Source organism: Leptodactylus fuscus, chromosome 1, assembly GCF_031893055.1.
Source record: "Leptodactylus fuscus isolate aLepFus1 chromosome 1, aLepFus1.hap2, whole genome shotgun sequence".
In the NCBI taxonomy this organism is placed as follows: Eukaryota; Metazoa; Chordata; class Amphibia; order Anura; family Leptodactylidae; genus Leptodactylus; species Leptodactylus fuscus.
In genome coordinates, this window is record NC_134265.1 from 175,891,582 (window position 1) to 175,918,171 (window position 26,590).

General features: G+C 38.4%; 1 protein-coding gene across 2 annotated transcripts in view; it reads left to right on the plus strand.

The window, feature by feature from the left end:
• The window catches only part of BNC2 (basonuclin zinc finger protein 2), a 464,979-nt gene that overhangs the window by 210,204 nt on the left and 228,185 nt on the right, over positions 1 to 26,590 (plus strand). For both annotated transcript variants that reach the window (XM_075279932.1, XM_075279948.1), the window contains exon 3: positions 15,511 to 15,714. In XM_075279932.1, the coding sequence (XP_075136033.1) occupies positions 15,511 to 15,714 (204 nt within the window). The remainder of the gene's footprint in view (positions 1 to 15,510; positions 15,715 to 26,590) is intronic.

Consider the following 26,590-nt stretch of genomic DNA (forward strand, 5'->3'; position numbering starts at 1 on the left):
TGAAATGGCTGTTGCAAACACCAAAATATTTAGAACTAAAAATGATTAAGATTAATAGGGGTGCCCAAACTTTTTCATAGGACTGTATATATATATATATATATATATATATATATATATATATATATATATTTTTTATTTTTTTTTTGAGAGTGGTCTATGACCAGCTGTAATAGTAATGTATAGAATCTCCCATAAAATAGTGAAAAAAAAGAAGCTTTAAAAAAATATAATTAAAAAAATAAAATAAATAAAAGTTCTAAATCAGTCCTTTCCCTAGAATACATATAAAAGTAGAATATGACTGTGAAACACATACACATTAGGTATCCCTGTGTCTGAAAGTGCCCGGTCTACTGAATATAGGTTCTACAGTTCTCCTCTTCCGACAGGAAGGGGTTAATAGGAGCACTGCAGATACCCTATATTCAGCCGGGCTGAATTCCAAGTGGGGGAAAAAAAACGTCCTCAAGCTCAGGGAAGGGGCAGACAGACAACCAAAAGACCCCCTCCCCTTTCCCAGCACCCAGCAACTACTACACCCAAAAACCATTTTAATTTTTGAAATTTTCCAGTAGCTGCTACATTTCCCCCCTAGGCTTATACTCGAGTCAATAAGTTTTCCCAGTTTTTTGTGGTAAAATTAGGGGGGTTGGCTTATACTCGGGTCGGCTTATACTGGAGTATATACGATATATGTAGTTGAAAGCTCCTTTACATATTTGTCACAACTACAGTATATATAACTCTGAAGTGTGGTGGATATATATATTTTTTATTATACTTAATCAACACATTAATTTTATTCTTCTTGTATCACATATTTCATAAAATTATCCGCTAATGTAACATGGCTATCCTCTCTGCACAAACATTTGTAATACAGTAACAAGAGCTTTGCTGGATCATATGCAAACACATATCCAAATGGATCCTACTGACTTATACCAGGGTCCTTCAGACTTCTGTGGGGGTTCCAGTACTTTTGCGGCATGATTAGAGTTGCAAACTACATTATTCCTGTTGTCAAAAGTACTGAAAGCAGCAAATGTAAACATAGCTTGATTTTCATCAAAATTCATAGATGCAAAGTATGTGAAGCCATATTTGTCTGTTTCTTCTCATCTGTCATTTTATTGATTTTTCTTCTAATATTTTTTACTGCTTAAATAATACATTTTATTTTTATAGCGCCAACATATACCACAGCACTTTACAAACTGTAGGGTTCAAGTACATACAAAAAGATACATTACAGAGAAACAGCCACTTTAAACAATGGACTGAGGGCCCTGCTATGAGGTAGAGAGGTGACACAAGAGGTAGCAGGGGCGGCACCAGAAGTAGCATTGCTTATACAGTGGTCCAGTCATTTTTGTAATAGAGGTTACTGTCATTACACATAAAAAAGCTGTATGTTGGCCACCAGAAGAAGGTACTGTATAGTGTCCTGGTGGTGAGAATTAATGTTGAGAGCAAATGGATGGCGGAGAGCATTTTACCGTGGTGATGCTGTGTTAGAGGTGTCAACCTAGAAGAGTCCTTCACAGGGTGATTCGTGAATGACAGGTTGTGGCATAAGTGGGATTGTGCCTTTTAAGGTGCATGACATTTATAAAAGGCACAGCGCAAGCAGCACTTTTCTCTCCACATGTTTCATGCGGAAACCGAGCAGAAACCACACAGGCCTCATTATAATCTATGGGGTCCATGTGGTTTCTTAGGTAACCGCTTTTTTAATGCATATAGGTTTCCATTCAGGGGGTCCCCAAGTAGACTCCCTGAATGGAAACCCAACACTGATGTGATCCGGGCCTTACAGTGGCATAACTACCAGGGTAGCAGGGGATCAGCTGCCACAGGGCCTGGGACATTAGGGGCCCAGCGGCAACTGCTACCGCTGCATTTTTTTTCCCTGTTACCGGCAGAAGTTACTCCAGTCGGTGACGGGCCCTATTTACTTATGGATCCTGGCGGGGGCCAGGATTGGTAAGTGATGCCACGGGCCTCACAAATATCATTATTATACTCGGGGTCTGAAAAGACCCCTGAGTATAATGATCGGAGGTCCAGGAAAGGTGAGATTAAAAAAAACAAAAAAACATGTTACTTACCTTTCCATACTCCGGGCAGGTTCAGGCCTACATCTGGACGCTCCCTAATGTCACATGACCCGGTCATATGACGTCCCGGGTCATGTGATGTCCTGGACATCATTGAAGAAGGCCGACACCGCCGAAGACTGCAGCGGAGCCAGAGATAAAAAGTAACATTGTTTTTCATGTTTGTATCCCCTCCCGGTCTCCGATTATTATACTCTGAGGTCTGAGTCATAGTATAATAATTTTTTATGGGTGTCCATAGTGCGGCATAATACTGTGTACTGGGGCCACTATGGGGCATAATACTGTATGCAGGGGCCACTATGGGGCATAATACTGTATGCAGGGGCCACTATGGGACATAATACTGTATGCAGGGGCCACTATGGGACATAATACTGTGTGCAGGGGCCACTATGGGACATAATACTGTGTGCAGGGGCCACTATGGGACATAATACTGTGTGCAGGGGCCACTATGGGACATAATACTGTGTACAGGGGCCACTATGGGACAAAATACTGTGTGCAGGGGACAGGTCAGGGTCTCTAGCAGGCGTCGGTTGAGGGGGGGGGGGCGTCATTCCTAGTTACGCCACTGGGGCCTTAGATAGACCAGAAACATGGGTTTTACTTTCAGGTTGGTCTATACACATCAGTGGATGTTCTGCTCCTTTTTCTTTAGGAATATTTTCTTACTGTTGACCAGGTAAGCTATTTCATTGATTTTTTTTGTCAGCAATTAGAATCACCTTACATGAACCTGCAGTATCATTCTTTCTAACAATAGCAGCTTTCCTTCAGATAAGTGGTTTCACTGTTGCTCACACTTAAAATATTGAGTAGTGAAGTCTTCCAAGAACAGGTACTAACCTCAAGTAGTGGGAAAGGCCAATAACATATTGTGATCATTGTCAGCTGGAATGTTCCATTTTTATGTAGCACTTTTCCAAGCAGTTTCTCTTGGAGTCCTGGTGTTTATTAATATAAACCAAAGAGAAATGAAGAGTTTCTCAGGAACAGGGAAACTTTTGTCTTGACAACTCACTAGATTGGGAACCAATGACCTACATGCTATCAGAAGGGCTTTTAGCACATGGTGAATACATTCCCAGTGGCAGCTTGTTTAAGCGTCTTTACTGGAAAGAAAAACAGAGTTGTTTTCCTTAACATATTTGTTTAAGGAAGGTGATTGAATGTGCGGGTTTGTAAAACTCATCTACTTTTTTCAGCTAAATTGAACTGCTCCCTTTAAATCTCTACTCGTCATCACCAAATATTTGTATGCTGCTGATGTTATAGGTGTTTATGTCAGTCATTTTATTACATTGTGAGAACTTCTCTTACACCCTTCAGCATCACAGCATAAGGAAAGTACTTATTTATGGATGTTATATATAGTTAGGGCTTACCCATATCTACATATACTCTAAGGACACTTCTACTGAATTGACAAAGTTAACATATAAATGTACAATATATACAATACGTTTATTTTTATTACATTTTTTGCATATCATTACCAGGACATATGACTTTGTATCCGGATTTTACAGTAAGACTAGTTTCCTCCACTACTACTCTCGCTCTCAAGGAGGCCATAAACCTTTAAAATATTTATCCATGTCAGAGTTTCACCTGATCTTCTTTCCCTTTCACTTCCTGGTTTCTGTGACAATTCAGTGTGCCATTTAGCCTGTGCAACGTACTTACGTCACGGACCAGCAGGATGCTCCCAGGACTAAATTGCAAACTGTTATCTCTGGATTAACATACAGAGATAACAGAGGCAGAGGCACTGATCAACCAGTGTTCTTGCCCTTGTCAGGGCTCAGCAGCTTAATGTAGTGTGAAGAGCTGACAGAGACTCCATTCACTGTCAATCAACGTAAAGAGAAGAGAAAAGAGATGGATGGACTAGCCACCCATGGTACTAGATTAGAGAGGTGGTCTAAAACCTAGGCAACCAGCTGTAAATACATATTCAGCAGTATTTGGTTAATAGGGCAAGAGAGATGAAGCAATGTATTGGTTAAACACACCAGTTAAAGGGGTTGTCCCATAACAAGGATCCTATCTATACTGCTAGTTTATGTGGATATAAGACAAGCAACGGAGCTCGGAGGGGGGAGGTGAGAGCTCCAGGATTACTGTGCTGTCCATCTTCAGCTTTTCCACTTATCAGCCGGTTTAATTGAATTTGGCTGATAAGGGCTGAGATAAGGAGTCTGTTACCTCTGTATGTAATGCAAGCTGACTCAAATCCAGCTCTACTACATCAGTTTCCATATCAGCGTCATACTGTGGATCATAGCAGATAGCAGAGCAAGTGAAACCCTGCCCACCAATGTGCAAGAAATCGAGGAAGTGAAGAGAGTACAGAGCCTTCAGGCTGCAGAACAAGAGTTATGGGAATATCCCGTTAAGCTACAAGCTTAAATATGAGTCCAGAGATGGAATACTACATTAAGAGCTATCGGTCAAATAGTGCTTGGGCTGAAAGGTATTCCTTTTGATTGTCCTATGTTCAAGCTCATTCTGGGCAAGCCCTCAAAAAGAGGAGCAATACAGACAACTTCAACACCTTTTATTACCTAAGAACAAAGGCATTTGGCAACAAAATTTAACATGTTCAGCCCTTCTTTTCCTCAAGATCAGATAAAGTCAAAAGGGAGAGTCAGAAGACACATGACATAGTCAAAGTCGTAATCGCTTCCCAATTTTCTTCTCTTACATTATATACATGAGGCTTAACAATTGACATAACTAAGGCCAGCATTAGGGAAGGAGGGGGGAAACTGGGCAATTGCCCAGGGCCTCCTGCTAGTGGGATATTAAATGGGTTGTACGGGATAACTAGAAATCCCTACACTAATCTAGACACCTTCCCCCCCTTTTACTTTCTAAATAACATCATTTATCAAAAATGGATAGTTACCCATATCCCTGGGCCATGTGACCGCTCCAGGGACATCCGGTGACAATTCATTTCCCTATTTCTGGAAAGGGATCGTCACTACTGTTCCCTTCCTATCCACCCCATTATACTTACCATCCAGGCTTCTTTTGCGGAGATGGCTCCTCCTTCTGTAATGAGTCTGTCTGTACCCACTCTTCTCTGCGCGCTTCCACTGGTAATTCACCTCTACTGCGCATGCACGCAATGATCCACCTCTGGATCATTGCTGCAGAGAGGGAGGAGTACAGGAGCAGTACAGGAAGAGCCATCTCGCTGGAAGAAGCGTGAATGGTAAGTATATAATATGGGTCGGTGGTTGGGCTAAGTAGATAGGGAAGGGTGGGATAGCTAAGGACTGGTTCACATTCTTGAAGTACTTTTCTCTCTGCATTACTTGTATGGACACTGCACGGAAAACACATGGACCCCATTATAGTCTATGGGGACCGTGTGGTTTCACTACTCACCGCTTTTTAGTGCATTTGGTATTCCATTCGGGGGGTCCCCAAGTGGAATATCGAACACAGATGTGAACTATGCCTAAAGAGACAGGGAGGGGGTGTATGGGGGAGAGAGGGGGTGAATAAGATGAGAGGGGTTAGTGAGGAAGGTACATAGCAGGAAGCTGAACTTTGTAAAAAAAAAAAGCAAGAGATAAAGGGAACTCAGATACCCAGAAAACACACTAAAAGGTATATGGGTGCATTTATTAACCCATTAGTAGCACTAACAGACATTTGTCCGGAAAACCCCTTTAACTCCAATGGAGGAAGCCTTAGAGGCCTTAGATTGGGAGAAAGGGGCAGCAGTGGCAGCCTTCATATCAGTTATAGCTGTTTGGAAAGTTCCCTACTCTTCACTACTGGAGCTGCTGATGCTGGTGCTGCCTTAAGCCCCTCCCCTTCCTCCTTCTCCTGGTCTCTGTGGGAATGGAGACTGAAGGAGAATGTCTGCAGCATAGTAAGGATGTGAGGCCTCCTGCCAGACCTCCAGAAGTCTTCTCCTGCACCTGGCAAAGCTGCAAAATAGTATGTGCACTTGTGTGTAAATGTGTATATGTAATGTGTACAATGTGTGAATTTGTGTACTGTGTGTCTGAGATACAGGGCAGCTTTATACACAGATCTAATGTATATAGGAGAGACAGATAGTATACCTGTATGTACACATGCACTGTATACAGTATATCAGACACACACAGCACATATATTTACACATTGTACACATTACATCTTATACTATATATTATTAATAGCATAACTATTATATTATGTATTATACTATAAAATATAATTTTATTGTATAATTACTGGTGTATATATATCTATATGTTTTTATGTATGCATAATGTATTATAAAATGATGTGTTATAGTATACCACATAGTATATTGAGATGGTGTAAGGCTGGGTTTGTAGCACACTTTTTCTGCTGAAGAACTGCATGTGGTTTATATTGTATATGTGGTTAGATTTCACCTGTATGGTAATGGCTAGGGTTGAGCGATCGGGATTGGAAAAGATCGGATTCCGATCGGCGATCGAGTAAATTTCACGATCGCAATCGGAATTACGACCCGATCTTTTCCAGCAAGATCGAGATCTGAGGTTATCTCAAGTTCGGCTCAACCCCAAAAGTGACTTTTCCCATAGAAAAGCATTGACTAGTGTTGAGGATCGGGATCGGAAAAGATCGGATTCCGATCGGCGATCGAGCAAATTTCACGATCGAGATCGAGATCGGCTGGAAAATGATCGGAAATCGGATTTTAAAATCGATCTTGAAATCTCAAGATCGGCTCAACCCTAGTAATGGCCATTACATGAGAATCTTCTAGTGTACTGGTCATTATCATACAGGTGACATACAGTATATGGTACTATAGGCTACTAAAAGCCGCACTTATACACAGCATGTAGTGCTTCAGCAAAAAAGTGCTGTGTAACGCTAGGTTCACACTACTGTTTGGGGTTTCCGAACGGAAAAAAAGGAAACCTTTATAAGTGTTCATGGCTTATAAAGGGGCATCTAAACTAACTAATGTGCACAATATTTAACAAGTAGGTTCTCCTACATCATAAAAAGACACCATGGTAAAACCATTCTGAAAAAAAGGCGCATGTGTGAAGAGTATGACAAAAAAGTGGCAAATCGTAAATAACCCCCAGTATGTCATTTTATGCTGCGGGGTTTTCACTACAGCTTTTACCCTGTAAGGCTTCATACACACATCTGTGTGCATTGTCAGTGTGCACACTGACCCATTAATTTCTATGGCCCCATACACACTACTGTGTATTCTCTCATTTGGGTGTATGGGGCCGCAAGCTAGCAGCAAACCTCATGACAGGTCTTATTTCTGTCCAGCTTGCAGCTCGTGCTCACTGACCTCATTGAATGGGGCCATGGAGAGCATGCATTTCCCTGCTGTGTCGTTCAGTCGTGGCCTGGTGACACATCCACATATTCATGGGCATGCTGCCTAATGCAAGGATGAAAGCAGTGGTGATTCTGCAGGAAAAAGCACACTATGTCAGGTGATTTTTTTTTTAACCATGTAAGAATTTGGGAAAAAACACTGCTTATATACTCTTTTGTACTATACATTAACTTAGATTAAGTAAGGGAATGTAGGAAATCTCTAGAAATGATTCTTTAATCACATTGTGAAGCATGCAAGCAAGCTCTTCTGGTCTTGCCATCTCTGTACTATAATACTACCATGGTTTGTGAGAACAGTTCACTTAATGCACAATTATCTTCTATCTATATTCAATGGTCAGTCGCTGAACACAGAGACATAAAGAAGGATAGGCAGCTTGTCGCCACTGCTGTGACTAGTGATGTCATGACTCAGCTAACCAACAAGAGGGAGCTCTGTAAAATCCTGCATGCAGGGTTTTTCTGTCCGCTTGAGAAGTCGGACATCTTCACCTGCGGACAGGAAAGGACGGGCACGGAGTGCAAAAGAACGCACCCAATGCCCATTCAAGTGAATGACAGGTGTCAAGGACACAGCTAGTGTCCGCTCCTAGTGTCCGTGACAGATTTTGAGCGGACACTAGGAGCGGACACCGACGGTTTCTTCTGGCTCCCGGAAAAAAGAAGCGAGATGCTCATTCTTCAGGCCGAGTCGCCTCTCAATTCAGCCTGAAGACACTCCCTCCTCAGGACTAGGCCTATTCATTGGGCTTAATCTGGAGCAGAGTGCGCAGCTGGATGCTGGTGCAGTGCACCGGCTTTCAGTCGCGGCTACCCGGTTATTGGATCGGAACCTGAGGCGGACTCCGCCTCAGGTTCTGATCCAAAAAACCCTGCGTGAACTTACTCTTAAATGTTCAAAAGTTTGAGAATAGCGACCTTTATATGACAGTTGCATTATATTAGTTTATACAGTAGGTATTCGATTACCTGAGGCTCAGTGACACAATTTCTGGTTAGGTGGTATCTAAACTTTTTTTGTTATTTAGAGTTAAAGAAAATAATAATGTCCAGTAATGAGATTTTCTTAATAAAAATTGAAGACATTTACAGATACTGTACAATGTACTGTACATTCAGTTTTTGCACCATAGGATCCATATTTTTGCAAAAAGGTTGCGGATTTGACACCAGGTACTGTGACTATATGATGTGAGGAGAATTTTTTTTATATACCGTAATTATTTTATGCAGTGCTTGATAGGTTTTTGGATTGACATCTTTTCTCATTGTTATATTATTTATTGATTATTAAAGTGCAAATTAGTACATAGATTACACTTGACTTTATTAATAGTTATGAGTGCATTAAACTCCTTTATAAATGTAATTTCTTGATATTTTTGTGTCCATTTTTTTATAGTTGGCCACTTAAACCTTAGTAACAGCACATTGTTCTGTGCTGTACACACTGGTGATCTGTAGTATCTGGTTTGTTTGTATGTTGGAGACAGAATCAGACACCATGAACTACAAACATGTTTACATTTGGGATTCCACTAGCTGAGAAAATTTTGAAAAAAAATGTTCTGTATTATTTTGAATATGTGATAGTCAGCAATGTCATGTCACTCAGTGTATCATGCCATCAAGACACTCGCGCGTCCATTACCCAGTACTGTCCCCAGAGCACATACAAATGTCATTTCCTGGCTTCATGCATAAAACATAAAGGAAGATGTGGATAAACATTTGTAAGATACAGAGAAGATGTTGGCAAGGACACAGCAAAATAGCAATAAATGGAAAAATGATGTAACGCCCAGTAGCACCTTTAGATCATCAGCTTTGAAGTGAGTAACTTACAGAAGAAAAAAACACAACTCCTTTTCTTGTTAGAATTAACACTACCGCCTTGTTAGCTTTCTCATACAGAATTGCAAATTTCTCCCACCTAATTCAGATTTATGCTAAAGCAGAATAAGTAGTGGCAATGTTCCAGCACACCAAATAATATAGTTGTTAACAAGCATTCTAAGAAAAGGCACCAATTTAATAGTTTCTTCAATTTTTTTTAAAGTAAGAAGATGCGTGGAAAATCTTGTTTTTGTAGAAACCTATATAAAGAATTTTGTAATTGTATGCGTTTGTGCCAAGAAAGTCATCAGGAACTCATCATAGTGCCCACGTCCAGATTATAACAGCATATGCTTTAGGATTTGTTCACACTGCATTAAAAACATCCATGTGACTTCAGAAACCCTTCACAAAAAATGGTTTCTGGTGGGTAATTATTATTTTTATTTATTTTTTTTAGAAAATTCTCAGAAGGGGTTAAAAAGCTTTGCTTTTTCTCAATTCTCTTTCACTTAAAGGGGTATTCTGCTAATGAAAAACGATCACCTATCTACAGGATAGGGGATAAATATTTGATAGGTGGATATCTGACTGTGTTTCCTCTGTTCTGTGGGACTGCAGATGATAGTATTTGGCTATAGAATTGGTGCTAGAGATGAGTGAATCTAAGCTGACAAAGTGGAATTCGATCCAAATTTCAGGAAATATTAGATTCACATTGAATCAGGATTTCCTTACGCTTCGCGGTAGCGAATTGCATTTTTTCTAGAATGGCTGTTGCACATGGGGCAAGAAACTTTGGGAACGTGGGATCACCCACAATGCCATGTGTGCAGCTAATCAGCAGCCAGCCCTGTAGTGTCACAGCCCTTTAACCCCTTCGCAACCTCCCACGGCATCAGGACAGCTAACACCCTGCTCCATTTCCCCTGGTCGAAGCACAGCTCCGATCACAGGTTTTAACCCCTTGGATGTTGCGGTATCTAAGAGTGCATTCACACGGAGGAAAATGGCACTGAATTTGGTGTGGAATCCGCGTCAGATTCAGAGCTGAAACAAAAAGCCTCCCATTGACCCATTAAAGTCAAAGGGAGGCTTTTTTTTCAGTGCTGAATCTGACGCAAACTGCACACCAAATTCAGCACCATTTTCTTGCATGTGAATCCATCCCAAGGAGTTCCGCCAAGCTACATGTTCCCCTCGGCACCCCCTGCGGCAAAATTTGAGGGGGTGCCAATATGCATCTTCTGTAGCCCGGAACCTGGCATCTGGTTGATCCTGCTCAGAAGTGAGGAAGTGAGTCTGCATAGGCTGACTTCCTCTATAGACTGTAATCCACGTGTATTGCAGTCTGTAGTGCTGAACCAGCGATCAATGCATCACTGGTTCAGGTCCCCTTAGTGGGACATCACTAAAAATGTCGAATTGTATTGTAAAATTTGGCAAAGCTGCCGAATCAAATTTTTGAAAAATTCGCTCATCTCTCGTTGGTTCCCTATAGAGATGAATGGAGGAGTAGAGCATACTGTATATAAGGCAGGTGGGACCTCATTCTTATGTTTGTGAGTTTCTTGTGGATGGGGGAGAGGTAAGATTTAATTAACATAATACCCCTTTAAAGAATCCTAGAAAGTATCAAATCTTTGTATCAAATATAAGTAAAAATAAAAAAGTTTACTGGAGACTTTATATTATAAATATAATTTTTTTTGTTAGTTAAAACTAAAAACGTGATTGTCCTCAGTAGTTACATGTCTGATGTCAACCTGTCAAAATCAATTATTGGTAATGAATAAATGTTTGGCTTCTGTAAAGTTTAAGTAACAATGTGATCATGACCAGCTACCAGACACGGGCGAGTCTCACTTTATATTTTATTCTAATACTTGCTCCGTGATTTAATATCCATTTGATACATCTGGCATATTCGCTCACAAAAGCAGTATTATAAAAAGCAGAGCAATAAATATGTCAAACATGCAATGAATATTATGTTTGTTTTCTCTCTAGTGGCAGATAACAAAGTGTAGATGGGGGAATGATGAACAGAGCAGATATTACAGGGATGTCACATTCGTATAGATCCTTAGAATGGGATTGTCCTTTTGGAGTAGAATTAATGGCCCCTTGTAGCAATAAGCCAGTAACCCTTGTTCACGTTGATCACAGATTATACATTAAGTTTTATTTATGGAGAAAGAAAAGTATAGCTGCATCAATTCTTTATATGTGCTAATGCGCCTTATTGTATACCAAATTGGTACACATGCAACATTTGGTACACACACAACCTCCAACCAAATTAAATCTTTTTGCTTTAGATTTGCAGGAATGACTATTTTCATGAAATTGTTTAGACCTCAATGTCTTATTCCTTGAGTACATTACATTTGTATCTGGTGTCAGAAGGGAACTCCACGGGCCTATCCATGTCAATATGGACAACCTTACTAAGGGTATGTTCTCATCTGTGTTAGAGGTTCAGTTGCTTGTATATGAAAAGTCCAGCATCAAAGACTTTTCTGGCTGGAAATTGATGGAGAACAAAATGGATACCCGATGGACCCCATTAAAGAGTCTCTATCATTGGGAGAAGTCATTTTTAGATAATCACATCCTTGCATAGCCTTTAGAAATGCTATTTCACACATATCTTTTGTATGTAAATTGCCTCAGTAGATTTTGAATGAGCCCATTTTTATTCATATGCTAATGAGCTTCAACTGTTCATCGGAAGTGTCTGTGTGCACTGACTGCTCTATGTGTATGTGTAGCAGAGGCGGCTGGTATAATGACTCATCTCTGCTATACATACACATAGAGCAGACAGTGCACACAGACACTTTCGGTTCATTGGGAAGCCCCCTGTAGGTGACTATGGTACTTACTTATACAGCGCCATCATATTCTGCAGCACTTTACACATAGAGTCACACTAAAACTGTACACGCTATGTTATTCATTAGTACATTCCAGCAGAACAATTTAGCACATATACAGAATATACATATATGTGTATATGGAATGCGAAAAAATGAAATAACATTAAACAATATCCATTAAGCAATATTTTTCTAGCGTCCAGGTATTTAGCACTATTTGCCTGGTGTACAAGTGAGATATCTAGAAAAATGAGTAAATAAAATGTATTATTATTGTTATATAGGTATTATAGAACGATATAGCCCAAGTATTATACGGTATATAGCTACTCCTTTTACTTATGATTTGTTTCTCACTTTCCTTTCCTTCTCATTTGCCCGCCGTACAGTGTACTGTATGAACGTAGTGCTTACCTTGTCACATCTGAAGACACCCTGTCAGGCCATACAACGTATAATGATCCGTTCTCATTGATCTTTCCTGTTTGCTTAAGTTTTTGAATGAAGTCTATAGAAGACAAGTAATGATGATGGACAAGCGGGCCTTCTGATCTCTGACACTTTCATTCTGTAAACTTCATAATAATACATATCGGAGCAGACAGAAGGTTCATTTTTTTCCGCATTAAACAAAACTAGAAGGTACTTTTGGTTTTACAAGGATGTCTGAAGGTTCAGCCCCTTTCGTACGAATGACCCCAGCCTCAGGAAATCACATTTGGATGTATTAAGCCAGCCTGCCTAATAACCCTTGCACAGACCATATTGATTTTCTGAGAGGGAGTTTATGAACTAAATAAACTTGAAGTTGGTGTCTTAATAAAGTGCTCCTCTCAGTCTGTCACATTTAGTTACAGTAGTATGGCGTTTCGGCGGCTGTGGAGGTGTGGGGAGAGAGGCTAATTCTGTTACAGATTGTTCACAGCAGGGTCTCCAAATTAGCCCTTTGTTTTGTAATGCCACCTTGCCTGGGCTCGCTTTGAGCACACTTCTCAGTTTTACCCTAATGAGTTGCAACACTGATAATGTGCCTGATGATCTTTCATTGATTTCACTATCACTTGCTTGTCTGGTAATTGATCCGTTGCTGAGCCTCTAGTTAATTATATCGGCTTTGACATGGCCCAGTCCTCTGGGAATCTCAAGTCTTGCAGAATAACAGTTTTAATAAAACAGTCTATTACTGCAGCAGGTGCTCCTGACTGCAGTATATTTCTGCACGTAGGCCCTAATATGTAATATATAGACGTGTGCATGTCTGCTTGCATGTGTGTGGATACTTATATTCATTCACAGACTAGTACTGCATGACACGGAACAGTGAAGGCGAGGAGTGGTGAGTAGTGAGGGGAGGTGTAGGAGATAGATGGAAAAAGAGACAGGGACAGAGAGAAGGAGGGGGAGTGATGCAGAGGAGAGGAGATAGGAGGAAGCCTGCTATTGACAAAAGCCTCCCTCAAATAACAGCCATTAGTGGGAAGGTCAGGAGCTGAGCAGGCAGCTTGACTGAAGCATTGAGTGCCACTTCAGAAATCAAGAGGCTAGCAAATTTTACAGGGAGTTTAAATGGCTAATATCTGGCTGTGAAAGCACAGCCACTGTTGGCACAATTGACTCGCAGTTCTCTCCTTTTTTCCTATTAACCAGCAAAATATATATATATATATATATATATATATATATATATATATATATATATATATATAAGTATGTGTCTTAGTTTGGGTCTATTATCAAGTTTTACTCTACGGTGTCATTTATTTACTAGTGCCCTGGTCTCTAGTTGTCATATTGCTCTATGACAACTGCTTGTGCCAAGTCTTCTCGTTGTTTGTGTGTGCGCCTAATGGTGGTGAACTAGAGGAAAGTTTAACAGAAAAGCTTTCAAGAGCTGTGGGATGGGGAGAGCGAGGCACATTTGTGTCAACACAGTGTAGCTTTTCTCATCTCTCCTCATTGTGTACTAATGACACCGGGCAGTCACACAAGCTCTTTGCTGCTGTCTTTGTTTGTTTTACAGACTGTAGATGCTAGCTTTATTGTTATGTCCAAGATGGGGGGAAAGTGCTGTTTTTCTGTCCATTTGTCCTACTGCCTGTCTGGATGTTTTATTAGGAGACAAATCTACTTTGACTCTCTTTTTGAGGGAACTTTTAGAGGAGATGACCAGTGCTGTTGTTTAACACTGTGATGTCTGGGGCACTGACAGGCCAAAGGTATCGTTGGGGTCAGAGTTTAACCCCTTCAGTGCTGGCAATGCTTCCACTACGCAGGTTTCACAATTCTTCTCGTAGTACCGTGTTCATTTGGATGGCGTTTTATTTTGCTTTGCTGTTTAGAGGTATTGTTTTGACGTAAATTATTATTTACATCTGTTTTATTAGGCGGTTAAGTCTTTTACTATCATGAAAGTGTGAAATTTAATTGAACACATTTGCACTCTATACATCTTCCAAAAAAAAAAAAAAATCTGTTGTACGTATTACTGTTTATTATTTAGTCTGCATATAATTCTTTTGTATTGACAACTTGGCGCTCGCTAAATCAGTGGAATATTTTCTCCATTGTTTATTGGCAAGTCACTATATTTTTTTTTCAATTTCATTTTTTTACAGCAGGGGCTGAAAGAAATAATAAAAGAAAACAGTAAAGTACAAAGAAGACTAGTGTGGCACTGACAAGTGTCAAATGTGGCATTCTTAAGTTGACAGATTATTGAAGAAAAGCAGGAGATAAAACAAGAAAGGCTGCAAGAAAGGGCCAGAGCCCTTTCCCTCCCAACTGCCTGTGATCAGTGACTGCGTGTGTGTGTGCCTGCGCGTGTCTATGTGTATATGGGTATCTGTAGGCTGAGAGAGGTTAGTGCAGGATGTCATTTGGTGCCTGACAGTGGAACAGTGCAGTTGACTCTCTGCTCCTCTAACCGGTGACATCCTTAAAGCTGTTCCTTAGTCTCAGGCAATTTTTTTTCTCTTTTAGTGCTACATGCACACCTGACAAGCAGCTGTTAGACTGAGCAAAGAGGAGCCTTGGGGAGTCACAATCCATGCATAAATGATAGGGGTATCTGTGAGGAAGGTGCAAAATAAGCTTTGCATCTCTCACCCCCCCACCATCAGCAGCACATCCCTCCTTGCTACTTCACCTCCCACCCACCCCCTTCCTCATCTTCTCCTACCCTTTTTACTCTCTTTCCCTAAATGAAATGCAGCCTACATGCAGCTCTGTAACTACTCCACACTTGTGCTACTGAATGCCAAGAGGCTCAAAAATCCACCTTCACTTTTCAGTTAGAAGAAGCAGAAGTGGATGTGAGAGAAAGAGACATACAGAGAGACAGACAGCGAGACAGGAGGGTGAGAGACCGGGCATTCAGAGACTCTTGCCCTGACAACTCCATGCAGTTCGGAACGAGGACACCGGCAAGCGAGCCTGGGTACATGGGGGCATGGCAGAACTGTGATGCCAATCTTCTCTTCAGAATGTCCCAACAGGTGAGTACCCCCTTATTTTTCCTTCTTTGCTTGCAAAATGGAATTTTAATCTTAAAGCTAATAATGTACTTCTGATGTCTTTATAGTGTATATGAATATTTAGTCATCTATCTCACTTTTCAGTTCAATCAGGATGTGGGATGTTGGTGTTTCTCTTACTAGTTTACCTGTGTCTCTCTTCATACATACAGTTATTAGGAAAAACACAAGGCTTACTTATGAATGAAATGCTACCTGAAAAAGCAGTTACTTACTATTGGTGCCTTTATAGACTAGTAGAGGAAGGGGGAAGTGAAAAAGCAAATGAAATTTAGAGGCAATGCAAAACAATTAGCCCGTAGCATCCTTTCTGCGAAAGTAATCAAAAGTGGAATTAAAACCACATCCACTCTTTCCTTCTTCCTTTCACTGATTTCGCAGTGATAGAAATTTGAGGGGCCCCTCTCCTAGGATCTTAATTGACTTCATGTGGTTGAGCACAGCTTCCCCCAGTACTCAGATGAGCTGAACTGCTGCGTTGTTTAAACTGCTCAAGGCTCAGAGCGGATGGTTGATAGCTCAGCCAGTTAAGCTGCTCTTTTAATATTTCTTTTTCACTTTGTTTTTTCATCATTCCTTTCTTCCCTTGCGTCGTCTGTTCATCTTATTGTTCACATTTACTTTTTCTGTTAACCCATTTCCAGCCAAAGACTCCTACATTCTTCACCACATATACATAATCACTTTTTCTCCCCCTGCTTCTCTCACTCACACTGCAAGGCCGTGTCTTGGCGTCCTCCCCAGAGCCTTTCCTGCACTGGGGGCCGCCTTAAAGGCATCTTGGTATGCTGCTATTGACGGGAAAGCTGAAATGTTATTGCGAGGCCAGTAACAACTGATAATTAATCACACAAGCCGGTGTCTCTGTACCATGCACATGGTGATACGCAGGCTGACGGCTGCAACTTCTAACCCCCATCTAAGTGTGGGTTTAAGTAAATAAAGTTAACTTTGACGCATCAAAGAATTACTTTATACATGACGACTCTCTTACCTTACTTTTCTTAATAGTATCAAATCTAAAATACTACAATTTTATTTAAAATAAACGTGACTGTCATATGGAAAACTTTTCAAATATTCAGTGATCAGATGTTTCACTCTTTCATTGTATATTGACGGCTAAATGGTGTAAAAACATAACAGATCAGATATCTTTTTTAAAATGAGATAAAATTGACGCAGGGCAAGAAAACATTAACCCCTTCAAAAATGTAGGTCCTAAAGACTCAATAGCTGTCTAATGCACATTTTTTAGCAAGGCATATTTTGGTATCTCCTGTAGAGGGACCCTGATTACTACTGATAATACAGTGAGCTGATATCAATCTCTAACGAACTTGAACCTGGACAGAGAGAGCAATTCCTAAATAGGTCCAGAAAACTTAAAGGTAATGCATCACGATGCAGAACAAACTCAGATAAACAGCACTATGGCCGTACCTGTTCAACTTCCATCACACACACATAGACGTGCGTTAATAGAGTCACATACTTACTATTTAGGTATAATAGTTGTATTATATTAGTCATAGATATCTGCATTTGCTTGGATCATTCCCTGTAAGAAAATAGTTTATCAATATATCAATAAAGGTAGAAAATGCTATTAAGACATGTAATGTATATTCTAGGTTACTTAGGGTTACATAGGGGTCTTCTGAAGAGGGATAGTACAGTACGTCAAACATTCAGCTAATTAATTGCATCCATATACTGATCAATAGACAATAAATGAAAATTGAGTCAGTGGCCAGTGTGTACAATCGCTTGGTTGGATTTAATAAAAAATACAAAACAGATACAATAAAATAAAAAGGCAATATCAGCGGTGCTGAAAAACATCTGGGGAAAAACCTGAAAGAGATTGTGGTGGGATGAGAGGATGATAAGTCTTCTTAAATTTGTTCCGGTCTTGGAGATTAAAAAGCTGAGAGAATTGGGACAAGTTTTATTATGGGTTTAATAGTTTGCTACTTGTATTTTGGCAGTATACACAGATAATGTGAACTAATGCTAGACACGTGTATAAGCAATTTCTTTGTTGTTGTTTTTAATTAACGAAACACTAGAGAAAAATCCTTTTAGAAATACAGACACAAATTAATAATGGTTTTTAGACATCTTCAAAATTAAGTTGTTTCAAAAAATTCATTTGGATTTTTAGATAGTTTGAAAGTTATGATTTTTTTTTTGTTTTATATAAAAAAATTACATTTTTGCCTGTGTTGTCAACCTGTTTAAAAAAACAGCGGACTTAAGGAACCTTAATACTTATCTGCATTCCATCAGGTGTATCCTCCAGAATTCACATGTCAGCTATAGCAAATGAATTGGCTGCAAAGGAATTTACAGATTAGCTTGATTCATTGTCAAGAAAATAAATATCGTACATAATTCAAAGGTCCCATCTGGTAATACCAAAAAAGTGGAGTGAAAAATAGCAGTTTTACTTCAGGTGCTTGTGTGATGCAGAAGCAGTTGTAAATGATTCTTCACTCTACAGGTTCGGTGAGATTTAGTTTTATACTAGCTAATGTAGTAATGTACAAAATGATGCATAGGCAAACAAAAATATGTTAAAAATCTGTAATTCAGCCACAAAATTAACATCTGTTTAACTTCCATTACTCTCCTGTTCTATTTTTAACCATTTTTTCTTCCATATATAAAAAACTCACACTAAACTACTATCAATTAATGTCTCTTTGTAACATTGAATTTTATTGTTTTTATTTTTAGAAAGTAAAATATAAATCAAGAACATATTTATATGGGCCTTTCAATCTCTTTCCCATAGACAAGACCACAAAACATCTTTAAAGTATTCCAACTCATCATTTTCTTCAATGCAGTCACATTTTTCAGCACCAAAATAACTGATAACCTAAAAGGGCATTTTGTGAACTGTGTTTGAAGGCGATTGTTTGGGGTCACTTTGATCGATGACAAGTAGAGAATGACCAGAAACTGCCTGCATGTCCAGCCCTGACTTATGCTTGGTCACCCCAACCTTTCTTGCCTTCATCTGGTACAAATATGCAGGGGCAAATAACAGAAGAGAGACTGAAAGATGCAGAAACTAGACTTGAGATATAATGTAGAGAGGTGAAAAAAAATTAAAAATAAGAACAGCCAGGAAAAGACTTCGAATAATTTGAACACATTTTTCTACACTTCTAAAATAAATAATAATTTCCTCTATTTTTTAGTACGTTCTGTTCCTTTTAAAAAATATACTTACTTACATGAACACCTTTTACATTGTACAAAAAATCCAGTAAATTAATTCATTACATTTTTTGAATTTTATAAATTTTTCATTGGTTAATTGTCAGTTAGTGAAGTTGATAAGGTTGGGTTACAGCTAGGACATATCCTTTCTACTACTCTATTGGTATCACTAATTTATCCTATTTTATGCTGTCAAAGAAAAACTTATTTCAGAACAAATATATTAGATGGATATAAAATATGTAGATATCTAGATAGAGATATGACATTGATAAATAGATATGTATGAAACAGATATAAAAAATAGATAACTAGGGAGCGTACTGAATATATATATATATATATATATATATATATATATATATATATATATCTTCGTGTATAGCATTAGACTTTAACAAGTGTGGTTACATTAGTGTACTGCATTATAAGAATGTGACCTAAACTGGTAACGCTATAAATTTCAATTCACATAATTAACAATGATATATTGTAGTAACCCTTTCCTTGCTGTATTGAATTGCAACCAGTACTGCATTATCTGGCCTACTTCTGACTTGTGCCGCATACTTATACAGCATATCAACCCATGGCCAGAGCCGTTCTGCTATGTGATACAGGTGCATTCAGCAAAGAGAAGGTTAAAAATGAGGAAACCTCCTTCTGCCTAGTATATGTTTAAAAACATCCTGCATTACATTAAAGTCAACAACCACATATTTGACATAAGAAAAACACAAGTATGTATTGTTATATAAATTCAGGCTAATATGATTATAAATGACACCACGTTTCCAAATCAAGGTGTTAGCTATCACTAAATGTTGCTTTTTACATAAGGGAAAAAACATACATTATACAGCAATGTTTATGGATTTATTCAACGCTGATAGTCTCCCAGGCTATGTGTTCCACCATGAACACTTTTTAGTCGTTTTTAACTGTGCATGAATTTAATTTGTCTTTTATCAATATCATCTACATGGTATTTATGTAGTTACATTTCTGTCAGCGTTTACCTTTTTCTATGCCAGCCAACTTAATGTTACATTTTTCCACATTATCATAATTTTTCTTGATTTCAGTTTTCCAAATTTCCCCGTGTACTAGTAAAACACCCCAAATGACCATTTTACGACCTGTACGTATTTCGTCCTAGCACACTTAACAACTTGTGGCATTCTAGTTTATAAGGATTAATTCAAATCAATCTATTCTGGTATTTCTACTATCCCATTCTGAAGCGTTTGTACATTGCCGTGACTGAAATACTGTATTTTCCTGTATATACAAATTAGAGCAGGTAAATGGCAACACACTGAGCATATGTTCCAGTGACATGATCTGCAGATGGAATACCATAACCGTTAATGTTACTGTTTTCAGTTACGCATAAGGTGAACATTAGGTAAAAATATGAGCTCCATTACGATGGATGTTACAGAATCTACTGTTTTCTAATTAAAATCACCTTTGAGATTATAGGAATTACATGTGTGTGCATTTCCTATTCCTATTGAAAGATAAAGGCAATTTTTCTAATGTCATTAAATTACTATGCTGCCACTAGACGTAGCATTTCAGGTAGCCCACACTGAGCATGAGACAGCGATCTGACATGTAGTTAGCGTGCTGCTAAGACTCATATGCAAATGTGCTGCTATATAATAGATTTCATCTATAAAAATTTCATTTTTTCCAACTTTTACTAGACAGGTACAGCAGTGTCTGGCATTTTGTACACTAGTTCCTATTCTGTTATCTTTATACCTATTGCAGCTGCAGTTTGTGACTGTAGAGTATTAGTGTATGGCATCATAATAGGGTTAAAACATTATCAAATGTGTTTTTGTTCACTTAAATTCTGTGTCATTTATTTATCAGACCTGTATAAGCTGAACTGGTTGTTTTGATATGGCATTTCATATGTTTCATTAATTCACTCATGTTAACTACAGAGCACCAGCATATTCCATAGCGCTGTACATAGATTGCAGTCTGGAACACAGGTCCCTGTCCTCTGTGTCGCTCACACTTTCCTTACCATACAATACATACACATTTCTTGAAGTTCTTATGATGGTCCATCTACTAGTGACTAATGAATGTGTATTCTGGTCCATTCTGCACCACTAATGCTATTTATATCTTACTAGACTGTTCTTCAGCACTGAAGCCACCTACTTGTCCTATATAGGAGATCATTACTATGATGTAGGTAGCCCAGATCTATGAGAACATGAACTTTGCAGTTCAGTTATAGCTAGGAATAGGGGTACTTTTAGTTATGGATAGTAGGGTTTATGGTTAAATACTGAGGAGCAGTATTGTATATATCATTGTGTTTAATTTGCCATTGTGTCTATTCACTTATTCAGAATATTTTCATTTGCCCATCCATTACTTTTTTTTTTTTTTAACTATCCTGTTATGTGTAAATTTGCTGTTTGCTTTTGTTTTCTTATCTATCTCTTTTCAAGAAATTTCAGCTAAATTGTTGCTTTTGTATATGGGTCATTTCGACATCTTACATTGTGTAAGTTCTGTTTATTTCCATCACAGGTCAAGAAGATATAGTGTATCTGCTTAATCCTTGTCCATGTAGTCATATGTCCTTACTTTAAATTTTATTTTGAGAATTGTTGACTGGAGTGGGTTACTAGTCATCTGGTCAAGTAGTCTGTTGTTTACTATCTTTAGCACATAAATGATCCCTGACCTAACCACTTTACTTTACTACATGTAGAAGAGCTGTGTATCTTTATATACATAGTGATGATATCACAAGAGTCAAGCTTTAGGATGTGCCTTGTGTATGTAATGTGTTGTGCATTGCATATCTAAGGACAAACACACCTTTGCCTTCACATTGACAATTATACAAAGAAGAGTTTTGGAACTGGTAGACATGAGAATGTGTGTTATTAATAGGTACAAGATTAGTTTTCATTTGATCTTAGAGGTGCGTTACTTATTGTTACCCAAGAGACGTGATGACTTCTGGTCAACATGTTCTTTACCTGCTGCTTAGTACGAACAATTATATAATTTTAATGGTACACCGAGACGTTTCCCGTGGATTTCTATTGCGTTAGCATTATATGTTCAAATCAATTGCCCGCGCCTATAGAAGTTTAATCGTAAACTTCTAACTTGTACTCATTTATAATAGTAGAAGGTTCCGTACTTGATGGATTTTTTTCTAAACACATAAAGAAGTTGTATAAGTATATGTGAGCTAGTGCAGAGGCCTACTTGTTGCTCTATGACTTTTCATGTAGTCATACATATATATACAGTTTATCAGCTTCGTTTTACCACACGTAATATTTTCAGAGATCTATCCATACTCACAGCAAGGCCTCAATTCATTACATACGTGTGCAAGCTTCTTGTGTGAATTTACCTGCGGAACGTGGAGTCAATAAATAAGACGTGTCATCTTAGTAAGAATGTCATCTGAGCAAAGAAATGGAGTTAAGCCAATGAAATATAGAAGTATTCAATGCCAACAAATTTACTTTGCATTTCATACTTATAGAGAGCGAAATGAAGTAGAAATAGATAATGATTTTGTGCCAAGCAAAAGCAGTGCCAATATGACCCCATGCCAGTGTAAAACACTAGATGTAAATGGAAAAGATACAATATAAGTCATGATCTTTAACATAAAGTTAATATTTTAGCACTGCTGTGACTTCATTTTTTAAGTCGCTGTTCTGGCTTGGCTACACTGTGCTATGTCTTCATGTATTTTCTGGCACAGGGACAGAGAGAGAGACATAGTGATTTGTTAGTGAACCATGGAATATGTTCTAGTGTTAAAAGAAAATGCCTTAGGGACTGAAAATCAGTGTTAATATATCTAATAAAACCTATATAAAATTATGGAAATTAGACTAAAAGGAACAGTACATTCTGCTGTTGTATTCGCAATATAGGAATCCTTTGACTTAACCTCCTGTATACCAGGACTCTACCATAGAAGCTGTTAGGGTGGAAAGTTCTATTTCCACACCACTGATCTGTTAATACGAGGCATTTGTATATATTTATACTCAGGGTATAAACATCTGAATCTGCAATCGTATCAGTGCGATTGTCCATTTTGCCCATATTTCTCAACAGAAGAGTTAAGTTCAACACCATGCCCCTCTATTGGTTTTACAAGAACTTGTCATAAAGGCATTATATTACATCAGCTTCCTTTCAAGCTAAACAAACTATCTCCACCACTCCATTAAACTGGTTTGCACGTGCTGTTTGTTTTCTTTTTGGCTTTTTATGACTTTCTAGCTTTTTGACAGGAAGTTTAAGTAATCTGATGTGTCTACAAATGTTGCTGCTATCCATGTTTATGAAATAAGCGCATTTCCTAGGCATCATATTACGTCAGGGCTTCAGAAGAAGTGCAGTATAGCAGGCGCAGGTCCTGGTGGTGGAAAAGTTGAAAGTAAAAAGCCAAGAATATCTGACTTACAATATATTTTATTGGCTTAATATACTGAAATGCAAACCATGTTAAAGGTTACTCAGCTAAGCCTATACATCGATGGGGTCCAGGAGTTTCCTTACTGGTTTTAATCTAGCCATATCTTTACCAATGCCATTTAGCGTCTCGTCTAAGTGATGTGTAGGACAGCCATAAAGATTGAGAAGTTGTTTATGCAACAATATGTCAGATTCACAGTATAGCAGTAATGTGCGCTCTAAACAAGCCAGATTATTTCTCTGGTACAGTTTACTTATTTCTTTCCAGAACCTCAGTCAATGTGATGAGGATGTAGATATAGTATACAACCCAATGGGATGGACTATGGTACTGTTTTTTATTCTACCTTTGTACTATACAATATTAACTCTATTCAGTATGGTATTCCATTCAATGGGAATTTATACAATAACTATGCTATTTCTTTGTACAGTGTCCCAGGCTGCAGGTTAATACCATAACATATGATTTTGCAGAACACTGTGTTACACAGGACTGCCTTCTTGATTTTTACCTCAGAGATCTGTCATAATCATCAAACAATGCAGCTCAGAACTGTGAAATGACAAACTCAACTCTACTACATCTGGGTATGTGAAAGTGGATATAATGGGTATGTCCAGAGTTAATCAGTTTTTCCATGTTTGTCCAGGACAGAATTTCCTATTGCCTTGGTCTTGTCTATTTGCTTGTATGCCAAGGAGAACCCTGTATAACTGATAACATGCCGGCAGGGGAATCTCTTAGTAGTTTACGGGTTGAACTTTTGTGGACCATAGCAAGGAAAGGACTGCCAAACCCCAAGCGCCAGCAAAAGCTTTTCTCTGCTTGCCAGGTCACTGTGACACCATGGGGCTGATTATAGGAGAACAGCTTGTCCGACATGATATAATCCTGGCGTCAACTGCAACCCAAGCAATCGCAAGCTTCGTGTTAGCCTGTCTTGTGTCTTGCCTCATTTTATTTAACATAACAAGGCACATTTCTGCTTCTTCTGCATCGAGGTTGGCTGTATCGAATGCAAATAGTTAATTTTTTTTCCTAATGAATCATAGTGAAAAAACGACGGTGTTTAGTGGCCATTATTCTTAGGACACTAAAGTGATCTGCATTATTTACAAGCAAGTATGCTGGAGAATATTGCAGCTATTCACTGTGGCCAGCTTCTAAGGGGTTGGTTGCAAAGTGAGGTCATTATTTTCCATACACACTTATTGATAAAGAAGGATAAATAAAAGGTAGAAAGGCAGCTGAATAGAGAGATAGATAATAGATAGATGGATAGATAGATAATAGATAGAGAGAGATAGATGATAGAGAGATAGATAGTTGATAGATAGATAGATAGATAGATAGATAGATGGATAGATAGATAGATAGATACAGTAGATAGAGAGATAGGAAATAGATAGTTGATAGATAGATAGATAGATAGATAGATAGATAGATAGAGGATATAGGAGATAGAGAGATAGATAGTTGTTAGATAGATACAGTAGATAGAGAGATAGATGATAGATAGATAGATGATAGCTAGCTAGATAGATGATAGAGAGATAGATAGATAGATAGATAGATAGATAGATAGATAGATAGATATGAGATAGATAGATAGATGATAGAGATAGATAGATAGATAGAGTAGATAGAGAGATAGCTAGATGATAGATAAATGATAGAGAGATAGATAGAGAGATAGATAGATAGATTAGATAGAGAGATAGCTAGATGATAGATAAATGATAGAGAGATAGATAGATAGATAGATAGAGATAGTAGAAGTGTCCAAACAATCAGGTGTACTAAAATGATATACTGTGATTTTCTCCTCACAAAAATGAATCACAGAACCATCTTACGAAAGCAACCCATGGCCATGGTGAAGGTTTTTACTTGCAACAAACTCTGTTCCAGTAGTACAACAGACCTGCAAGCTGTTTTTTTTTTTTATGCTAACTTATAACGAAATGTCAGAATGCTATGAGGTATAATAAAAATTCTGGGTAAATGACATATTAGTGTCAGCACCAATGAATGCAACGCTAAAGAGAAATGAAAAATATTGTAGTATGTCATATGCACATATGCTCATATACTGATATTAGTCTTAGTGTTTTTGCCCTTTTTAACTGTTATATATTCAGGTTGCTCTTTTTTGTCTGTCACATATGGGAAAGTCTCAGAATCCTGCAACTAGGGAATATATCACACAGCATACTGTCACAAGTAGGCAGCCTGCACTAGTGAGGAAGTGAGTGCCAAGTGCTCTAATGAATGAGAGTTTACTGGCAATACTGATTCTTTCCCATGCTGATATTTCCCGGTGTTTCCACATCTGACACCTCCATACACTCTGAAGCCTTAGCAGTCTTGTCGTGTTAATGAGCTATGAACAGTCCTTAGACATAATGCTATATATCATGTGATCACAATGTTGAGCTTTTCCTTTTGCTTTTTATCATTCCTGCTAATATTCTACTGTTCCATTGCCTTCCATTTCTTTATGTTGTTTAATCTTTTTGCTACCTGGGATCATTTCAGTGCTCCAAATAGCAATGATTTTAGCTTAGGTGAAAGAGGGAACATATTGATACCACAATTACTTTTTTGCTCAAGCGGATGTTATACAGTACTACATATGGCAGGTGTAAAAATTTGGGAAATATGCACAGGATTATAGAGTAAATTCCTTTTCTTTAATGATCTCAGACGCTGCAGTACATCTGTGCTGCTTTTGCACCTTCAAAGTATCACAAATCATGTGGTTGGAAATGTGTTGAAGGCTACTCCAGATGCCAGACATGTTAGAGGGAATTTCTTCCACTTCCTCTATGGCACAAGTAACCTATTTACGTGACAGTAAGGAGAAAAACTACAAATGACTTTAAATTTATATACTGTATATTACGATGTCACCCAATAGAATAAAATAAAGAATCCAAACCTTATAGGATTTAAGATGGTTAAAATTACATTTTGACACCTTAAAGAGATGTGGGGAGCCTGTCATCAGGAATCTTCATATTACACCAGCCACGGAGCATTGTAGGAGACATTATGCTGAGCACCGTCATAGCTTTAGATAGTACTATGCTGCACGGTTTCCTTGAA